At 51.3% G+C, this 9,246-nt stretch overlaps 1 protein-coding gene across 17 annotated transcripts in view; it reads left to right on the top strand.

Annotated features, from left to right (window-relative positions):
• Nucleotides 1-828: 828 nt before the first annotated feature.
• The window catches only part of KALRN (kalirin RhoGEF kinase), a 617,732-nt gene continuing 609,314 nt past the window's right edge, over nt 829-9,246 (top strand). For 9 of the 17 annotated variants that reach the window (XM_019738972.2, XM_019738955.2, XM_019738953.2 and 6 more), the window contains exon 1: nt 829-1,271. In XM_019738972.2, coding sequence (XP_019594531.2) covers nt 1,199-1,271 — 73 coding nt within the window. In that variant the 5' untranslated portion in view covers nt 829-1,198. The remainder of the gene's footprint in view (nt 1,272-9,246) is intronic. The other 8 variants (XM_019738959.2, XM_019738971.2, XM_019738970.2 and 5 more) reach the window with 3 other exon arrangements.

The raw sequence follows: 9,246 nt of genomic DNA, 5'->3' as shown, positions 1-9,246 counted from the left end.
ACAGAGAGTGACAGGGAGGGAGAGATAGGCAGGAAGACATCGCAAGAGGAATGAACTGAACCAAGGGTCACAGAGACAGAGATGTTTAAAGGGACACTGAAAAGAGGAAAAAGGAAGAGAATAACTGAAAAAGAAAGGAACTATGGGGAGATGGTGAGGAAAATGCGAGAGGCTCAGGAGGGGAGGAAGATAGGAGAGAGCTTGTCAGGAAGGACGAAAAAGTCCAGCCTCTAGGGACCGGTCAGTCTAGCCTGGGAAAGGGTCTGGAGAGGGGGCAGACAAACAGTTTAGGGTTCCCCCTCCACACACCTGGCGCCCGGAGCAGCGACAGCGCGAGGGGAGAGGCTGAGCGTGCAGAGCTGGGGCGGCAGAGCCCGGGGCGAGCCCGGCGTGCGCCCGGCGGCCCCGCCCCCTCCTCGGCCGCCTCCTACGCGGGGCTTTTCCTGCGGGGCTCAGGAAGCCGGCCTAGCATCGCCACGAACAATAGCTCGGGGCCGGCTCTCGGCTCCCGACTCCCGGAGAGGCCGGCGCCGGGCCGCGGGGGAGGGGGCGTCCGCGCCTCCAGGGGTCCGCCGCGAATCCCTGGCTCCGGCCAGGACTTCAGCTGAGCTCGGTGCTGCGGGGGTCATTGTTGGCGTGGACCGAGGAGCGGGAGCCGGGGGGAGGAGCTGGGGTGGCGGCGGCCGCTGGAGCCAGAGGGGGAGCCAGAGAGCGAGGGAGGGAGGCAGCGAACAAGCGGGCGAGCGAGCGAGGGAGGGAGGAGGTAGAGAGACGGAGGGTGGGAGGGAGGAGGAAAAATAAAGAGGAGAGCCGAGCAGGGCTGAACAATAGAGACAGGCAGACGGGCGAGGAGGAGAGCCAGCTGCCGCTGCTGGGCTCGGAGAGCGGGCGCCCAGGCAGCCCGGACCCGGGTCCCGGGCCCCGGCCAGACAGCAGGCGGCCAGCGCCCCCTGGGAAGGGGTACCATGGGGGAGCCGGCGGCAGGCGCCCCCAGCCAGCCGCGCGCCTCCGCCTGAGGGAGGCTGCACGTACTCTGCCCCAGCCTGGCCGCCCCAGCCGCCAGCCCTCGAAGCCCGGAGTCCGCCGGGTCTGTGGCCGCTGCCGCTGCGCCCCGCGCCCTCCGCCCACCCGGCGCCGAACAGCCCACAGCCCCAGGCTTCGCCGGCCCCCGGCTGCCTGCGGACGTCCTCCCTCAGTCATGAACCCCCCGGAGGGGGCAGCGGAGGAAGGAGGAGCAGCCGACTCGGACGTGGACGCCTTTTTCCGGACAGGTAGGCTGGGCAGGGCGCGGGCGGCCGGGGGCAGGGCCGCTCCCTTGGCCGCGGCGTCTCGGACAAGTTTGGGAAAGGAGGGCTGTTGCTGGGGTGTGCATATTGGGGGGCAGCCCCCCTCGTCGTCCGGGCTGGAGTTGCCGAGATTCTTGTTGTTATGGCGATGCTGGTAGCGTTTTGGAGACGGGTGGGGGCTGGGAGCTCGGCGCCCCTCCGCGTTCACCCCACTTGCGGGAGTCTATATGGTGGGAGGCGGGAGGCGGACCCCTCGGCCGGTCTTCTCCCGGAGCGCGGGCATGGAGCGATGTTGGATTACTTTGCAGCGTGCCGCTCCTGTTCCCCGCCCCTCCCTCGCCTCCCCCCCCACCTCCCCCCACCCCAGAGCCTGTCAGCCCGGCTCCGGCCGCTCTGGGATGGCAACCGTTCTCGGGCCAGGGACCCGGGGCCCTGGTGTGCAATGAAGGGGGCCGTGGGGACCTGGAGTCACGCAGGCTGCAGACTGACAGGAGCGGGGCGGACCCAGGACAGTCACGCAGGGTGCGGGTGGGGAGCAGCGTCTCCGACTTGAGAGGCAGACGCGCTGGGAGGGCGGTGGGCGCCTCGGACCTCCTCCCTGTCCTCCTCTTCTGTACTTCTGGGAACGCATGAGCTTTTCATAAGAATCACTCATTCCTGGAAGTGTGACTTAGCGTCCCCCTCACACACCCACTGAATCTTTGCTTGCCTGTAGTTTGTAGAGCCCCCAGATCTGCCTTTCCAGCTGTTTGCAGCCTAGCCACCTCCCATCCCCCAGGTCTATAGCTTCTCCTGTTCCCCGACTACACAGCCTCTTCCCCAGACCCGACCGACCATCCTCATCTCCCACCACCTGTGGCCCTGTTTCTCGCATGGCCAGGGATTCCCCACCTCCCTTTTACCTGTGGCTTGCGCCAACTCGGTAGATAGAGCTCCCATCTCAGTTGTCTGGAACCATTTTGTCTGGAATCTTTGTCCCAAGGAGTCCAGTAAGTGACGGGGCCCCTGAGCTTCTACCCTCTTTTTTTGTAAGTTGGATTAGAGGACATGCACTGGCGGGGTCAGGGATCAGTTTGGCTCTGAAGGCCCCTCCCTGCACATCCATCTGTTTCCCAACCTCATTGCCTTGTCTGGAGGTCATCTCTAGGGAAGCCCCGCGGTGGAGTGCTTTGTTGGGGAGACTTGTGGCTTTAGAAGTCAGGCTGGATTGGCCCATATGTTCATTTTCTAGTGGGTCTGGAAAGGAAAACACTGGAAGACAGGAGCTGATGCCAGGACCTGGAGAAAGCAGAGGGAGCTCCTCTTACCCTATCCTGCTTCTCAGGACTCAGTCTTGCCTTCCTCCCTCCTTCCTTTTCCTCAGATGTGGATTCTGCATACACATTCTCTCTTTCTGTCTCATCTCTGTGACACACACATACCCTGGGACCCAAAGCATGGATTCTAAAGCGAGTGTGGGGAGCCAGCCTTTCAGACTTGACCTGAGTTTGTAGCCTGCAACCTAGGATAGAGTTTTGGGGGCCCAAGTGATACCTGGAAATATTTACCAGTATGTCTTCCTGACCCCTCTTGCTTCCCATCTGGGTCAAAAGTCTGCCTTTTCCTAGCTCTGGGGAGAACTCTTGAAGTGGAGCTTTCCCACTTTCCCTTCCTGTACCCCACTTTCATCTTTTGACCTCTACTTCTCCTTCCCCTGTGCTATCATCCAAACACTAGTTCCTGCCCATTCTCTGACCCAGTCTATGGGAGTGGAGCTCATGTGCTGGAGGCTTGCTAATTTCTGACAAATGAATTCACAGTGTTAATGGCCTGTCTTGGTCCAATGTGTTCCTTTTCCCAGGGTTTTTCAAAACACAAGGTGGGGCTTACGTTGCATAGCCCTGGTTCAAATCACAGAGTAAATAGCAGACTCCAGTGGGACTCTTGTTGGGGATATTCTTCTTCCTCAGACAACCTTGTTGACGAGGGCTAGGTCTGATGTGCCCTTAGAATCAGAGAAAAATGAAATCCTCATTGCACAAGGCTGGAAATGACTGACCACCTGTAACAAGTTGTAAGAGGGAGTGCCGGCTGCCAGGGTCCTCAGCTGAACCACCATCCAACCTGTGTGGCCCTCTGTGCTCTGCTTTCTGATCATACCCCCTTCTATTCTCTAGCCTGGGCTCTCATGGCGAATTGTAAAACCTGGAAAAGGCCATATTTCTTAACCTTCTCCCTTCTGGTTTCCCTCTCTGTGGAACATAGCAGTACACCTGGTAGGCTGGACTTGAGGAATTTATCCAACTGAAGAATTGAGAAACCTTCAAATGAGTTCTCAAAGTCCCTAGTGCCAGGGTTTCCCCCTTCTTCCTGGTGGAAAATTTTGCATGCCCAAAGCTCAGATTGGCAATTGCTCTGTCAAAATCTTGGCATACTGTGTCTCTAATTAGGCATGTTTCAAATAATTTTGTTGTTTTGGTTCCTTACTTTTCACCTTCTGATTGTTTTGGTACTTTAGTTCTCTTGAACAACTGATTAAGCTAGATTTTCTAAATCTTACTTTCCTGTGTGCCCATGGACACACACACACACACACACACACACACACACACACACTCACACTCACTCACTCCACTATTTTTATAGCTTGGTGGATTCCATATTGTCTTTCTGGGAATTCTCTGTTCCAAGCCTGGGAAAGTGTGTCTCAATAATTTTATTGATCATGGTTATGAGGCAGAGAAGGGGAAATATGGAAACTCAGGACTGGGAATATGAACCATTTGGAATATAAAACCAGCAAGGACTTTTCGGCTCCTACTAGGAGCCTTCTGCTGTCCAGGATGCTGTGAAATACAAACACAGTATTTCAGGTGGTCTCTGCCCTTGAAGAACTTTTAAAAGAAGTTTGACAGTTACTGCTCAGAGATGAATTAGTTGCTAAACATTATGGTGCTACAAGATAACAAGTGGACAGAAGTGCAGAGGAGTGGAACCCAGGGTCTCCCTTGAAGGGGGTGTGGGGATGGGGAATGGGGGGGAGCAGTGTGGGCAGCGGCCCAAGGAGCTTGGAGCGTTGACATTGAGGACTTCAGGCTGAGTGACAGGTGTAGGGTGGGGAGGAGTGGGAAACAGGATTGGGTAAGCGGGGCAGGGCCAGATAGGAAGAGTCTTGGAAGCCCAAGAGGAGTTTGATTTGATTCAGGGTCAGTAGGAAGTCACTTTAGGTTCTTGAGCAAGGGCATATCCTGAAGAAAGTGGTATTTGCAAAGGTTGATCTGGAGGTAATATGACTGATGAAGTGGACAAGAAAAGAATCCGGAGAGAAGCGAAAGTGATCCCTAGCTGAGGGGGAGGGGCTTAGTCTGGGTTGGTGGCAGAAAGGATGGGGACTCAATGGCAACACAGAAACATTTTCAAAAGCGGAAGTGTGGAGATTTGTTGACAAGCTAGTTATAGGGGGAAAATAAAACTGATCCCACGAGGGAAACAGAAGCAGCTTGGTTGAGAGTATAGCGGACTGACGTGTCCTGACGGACACAGTCTGATTATAGACAGGAGCCAGTTTTGCAGGTAGTGATGTTAGCTTCTGATGTGGAGGATTGGAGGTGACTGAGGGGCACTCAGGTGAGCGTTTGTGGGAGATGGGGGGACTCAAGGCGGGAGGTTCGGGTTGGCGGTGTGGACTTGGCAACCATGTGCGTCCAGACTGGAAGCAGCTGAAGCTTCGTGAACACGTTGGCTCAGGGAGAGGGGCTGGAGGAAAGCAGGGAGGGCTGAAGGTAGGATTCGGGGGAGCAACCCTTTTGTAGGAAGCGGCAGCAAAGGCGCCTTGACCCTGGAGACTCCAGGGAGTCAGCGTGGGTTCTGATGTGACCACAGGAGCAGAGAGCGACTGAGCAGGAAGAGCACTGGGTAGGCGTCACTGGACTAGATCAGAATGCCACTGGGAGCTGTTGGGAGCACAGGATTAGAAGACGCATTCAGAATGGGGGATTGGGGTGGTGGCTAGGAAGCGGTTACCTGCAGAGTTTCTCACAGAAAGGAAAAAGAGGTTGGGTGCTAGTTAGAAGGGGTGTTAGTATCAAGAAAAGGAGTTATCAGTGGTGTTTTGTTTTTTTGTTTTTTGTCAGAGAGTCAGAACAGGGGTGGAGGTGGAAGGGCGAAAGCCGCAGACGGGAAAAACTGAAGACGCAAGATTGACTGTAGAGCTAGATACCTGAAGAGGTGAGATAAGAGTAGGTTCTCTAACAAAACAAGAGCTTAGCTTTGTGACAGAGGAGAAACCTCTTTCTTTAAGACTCAAAGGGAAAAAGAGGACAAATGAAGAGATTGATGTGGAAATATCTTCTACAGCCATCTTTCTGTTGAGCCTGGTCCTATGAGTCCAGACATTTTCAGCTGGAGTGTTTGCTGTTACCTGGACTTCGGCCAGCCTCAGACGCAATTCTGTGTCTTTCCCACTCTCCAAACTAGCTCCTGCTCTTGCCTGTAAGTGGCGTCTTCCCTCTGCCAGTCATGGTATTTAAAACCTTGGTATTGTCTGTGAGGAATCTCTCCTGTAACAAATCCTACTGAGTTATCTTTCGTAGTTACTCCTTGTTCATCTGCAGGGCTCTGCCCTAGGCCAGGACCCATCTTTAGCGGCCATCATTCTTGTCCCTTGGGATCTGCTGTCTCACCCCATCTCCAAATCGGTACCTGCAGGCAAACGGCATTTCACCAAGTAGATTGCACTAATTTCCTCTCCCCAGTCCCTAGTCTCTGGATGGAGGGTGACTCCCAGGTGCCTTCAAGGTGAACTCTGTACTTCACAGCTCACCGCCAGCCTGACTGCTCTTCTTACTCTCCAAGGGCACTTTGACTCGTTGTCTCCTTGAGTCATCCACTCTGGCGCCCCCACTTTCCAAAATCCAACTCATTCTTCAAGACTGGGGTCCCACCTTCTTCTAGGAGCTTTCACAACACACAAGACCAACTCCTCCAAATTCCTGAAACACTCACTTGTCTCTGCTCATTTACTCACTTCTTCAGTGGAGAATTACATTGTTTTTTGCCCTTCATACACGTAGGGCTTGTCTCCACCATTGAACTTATTTGTTCTTTGGAGGTAAGGAAAAAGGTCTTTTAAAAAGCTATGATTCGTCAAAACAAACAAATAAACAAAAGACACCTTTTTAAATATAAAGCAAACATGGAAAAACATAAGCAGTTGTTGAATCTAGGTGGTGGTCTATTAGTAGTCACTGTACGATTCTTTAAACTTTTTTCTCAGATGATAGCCCCATCTACTTAGATGGAGGAGCTGATGACCCCATCACAAAGAAGGAAGGTTTGGGAATAACAACCTATGTTTGCGTGCGATTATTTGAGTAAATATCACCACCCTGTCTGTGCATTGCCAGGTACCTAAAGTGGAGGGGTCTCTTACGTCCTGAGCTCTCTTTTGCAGGAAAGGAAAACGTCTCCTTTGGACATTGTGCTTGGTGCTCCGGAGTGTAAACATGATGCTTAACTCACTGTGTATTGTTCCCTCTTGATTCTCCTCCACTTCCACTCATCATGAATAGGGCTTTTGGTCACACCATTTTCCAGGGTTTTCTGTGGGAGTATCGAGGGGGCTTTATAATTCTGGAGAGGGAAGGTTGTATTATTTCCAGTATTGTATTTGTATAGGCTATTTCTACATTGGTATATTTTATTTTATTTATTTGATTTTATTAAAAAACTTTTAAAAATTAGTTTCAGGTATATAATACAATGTAATAGTTAGATATTTATCATTTATATCCCTCACACAGTGACAACCTCTCTGCCCCCATCCACTACCCCTCTGACATCGCACACAGCCATTACATTTCCACTGTCTCTATTCCTAATGCTGTACTCCACTTCTTGTACATATATATATGTGTATATATATATACATATGTATAAAATTACAGTTGACATTCATAATTGTTCAGCTTCAGCTTCAGGTGTACAGTGCAGTGATCAGGCACCCACATCATCCCTGAGGTGGTCTCCCTGATGAGACATCGGTATATTTTAGAACATACCGGTGACATCCAGGTGCGCCTCCAGTAGATTCGAGAGGCTGCTTCCTCCTTGTGCTACCAAATCATCAGTGACTCTATTACTGGCACATTCTATCCAGTTGTATTTAGTTATCCTTTGTGAGATGAAAGAGGTGTTAGAATAAACTGAAGCTACAGAAAGAAATTAAATGAGAAGTAAGAAAAGTCGTACTGACTGTAAGTATCAATGAAACACTTGAGCAGGTAAACTAGGGGTCCTGTTTAGATTTGGAGAATGAACATTTTTACTTTTCAAAGTTTGTTCTGGTTCTTGAACTTGGCAGTTTACTTCCAGAGATAGTCAGTGTGGTGTAGTCCAGTGGTCTCACCTGGGGGTAATTTTGTTCCCCAGGGAACATTTGTCAATGTATGGGGACATTTTTTTTTGGTTGTCACAGCTCAAGGAGGCGGGTGCTACTGGCATCCAGAGGGTAGAGGCCAAGGGTAGTGTGAAGCATCTTATAGTGCACAGAACAACAGAGAATATTCCAGCCCCCAAATGTCAATAGTGCTGAGGCTGAGAAACTCCGTATAGTCAGAGATCGTGCACTTATTTATATAAGACAGGCTCAGCGCTAACTAGGGGGAGAACCCTGGGTAAATTACTTAATCTCTCTCATCCTTAGTCTTCTGCAAAATGGGACTGATAATGCTTGTTTTACATACAGGTTGAGAGGATGGAATAAGACAAAAATTGTGTAAAAAGCATCTTGTGGTTTCCGACACACGGTAGGAGCACTAGAAATCCTTGCTGTCCTTGTTGTTCCTGCTGTTTTAATTATTAAGTGAATGTGATGGCACAGAGGCTGGGGGATCTCTGGAAGGGGTGCTGCGCAGGGTTTCTGACACGGGATGAGCGAGCACGCCAGAGAGGCAGCCGGGTGGAGCGCAAGGAGCCTGTCTGTGGAATCAGAAGGCTAGGGTTTGCGTTTCTTTCATTCAGTCGTTTAACGATTTGTGTGACAAATATTCATTGAGTGCCCATGTACTGTGCTATGGGAGTGTATAAAATCATTACAAGAAAGAATAAAGAGCAGGAAGGGGAATGGATATGAATGTACCCCCTCAGGGAGCACTTGGATTTCGGGGTGGGAAAAGAAGAAAACAGAAGCCTGTGAAGGAGGCTGAGAAGGTCAGGCAAGAGAGCAGGAGGTGAGCACTCCCCTTTGCTCTCTACTTATGGGAATGACTTGGGCAAGTGACTTAACATTTGTGTCAGATGAGGATAATACCCCCAGGCTATTGAAATACAGTATGTGAAAGGTCCTTGTAAGTTGTACAGTTCTATCCAAATATATGTAGATAGGTCCTTCCAATCAAATGTTCTATTACTCTAAGTGCCTCTTCGGACAAGTATTGTCTTGTTTAATCTGACCTCGGTGGGACCTTTTCAGCCCAGGAAGAGAGCAATCCTTCTCAATTTTGTTTCCCAAGGGTACTGGATGGGGCATTCTCTTTACACAGATCAGGGCACTGCTATTCTCTCCATCTCCAAAAGTATACCAGTGCCAGCCCCCAGGCCCTGGCACATGGCCCCATGCCCTTTGGAGGTGCCTAGCAAGAATGGAGCGCTTTCTTCCGTGGAGCCTCAGGTGGGTGCAGTGGATCAGCCCCTTCCTGCTCCTTCTCTGTCTGCATGTAGTTCAGACTCCTCCTGCCACTCCTTTGTGTGTGCATGACTGGCAGCAAAATAACTAGGAAATGATTGACAGCCGCAGGGCTGTTGGATCAATAGAGCTGCTTGAAATCGTGTCTGCTGAGGAGGGAGGGAACAGAAAGAATCAGCGGGTCGGACGGAGGAATTCATTCAGGGAAGTGAAGAAGACACTGTTGGAGAACTAGTTTTGTCTCCTCCCCTCTGTCCCATGGCATTATTAGAATGGAACTGTCTTTACCGTGTTTCC

Source organism: Rhinolophus sinicus, linkage group LG01 (genome assembly GCF_036562045.2).
Source record: "Rhinolophus sinicus isolate RSC01 linkage group LG01, ASM3656204v1, whole genome shotgun sequence".
Taxonomy (NCBI): Eukaryota; Metazoa; Chordata; class Mammalia; order Chiroptera; family Rhinolophidae; genus Rhinolophus; species Rhinolophus sinicus.
Note: the sequence above shows the minus strand (reverse complement) of the source record. Positions and strands in the feature narration are given on the sequence as shown.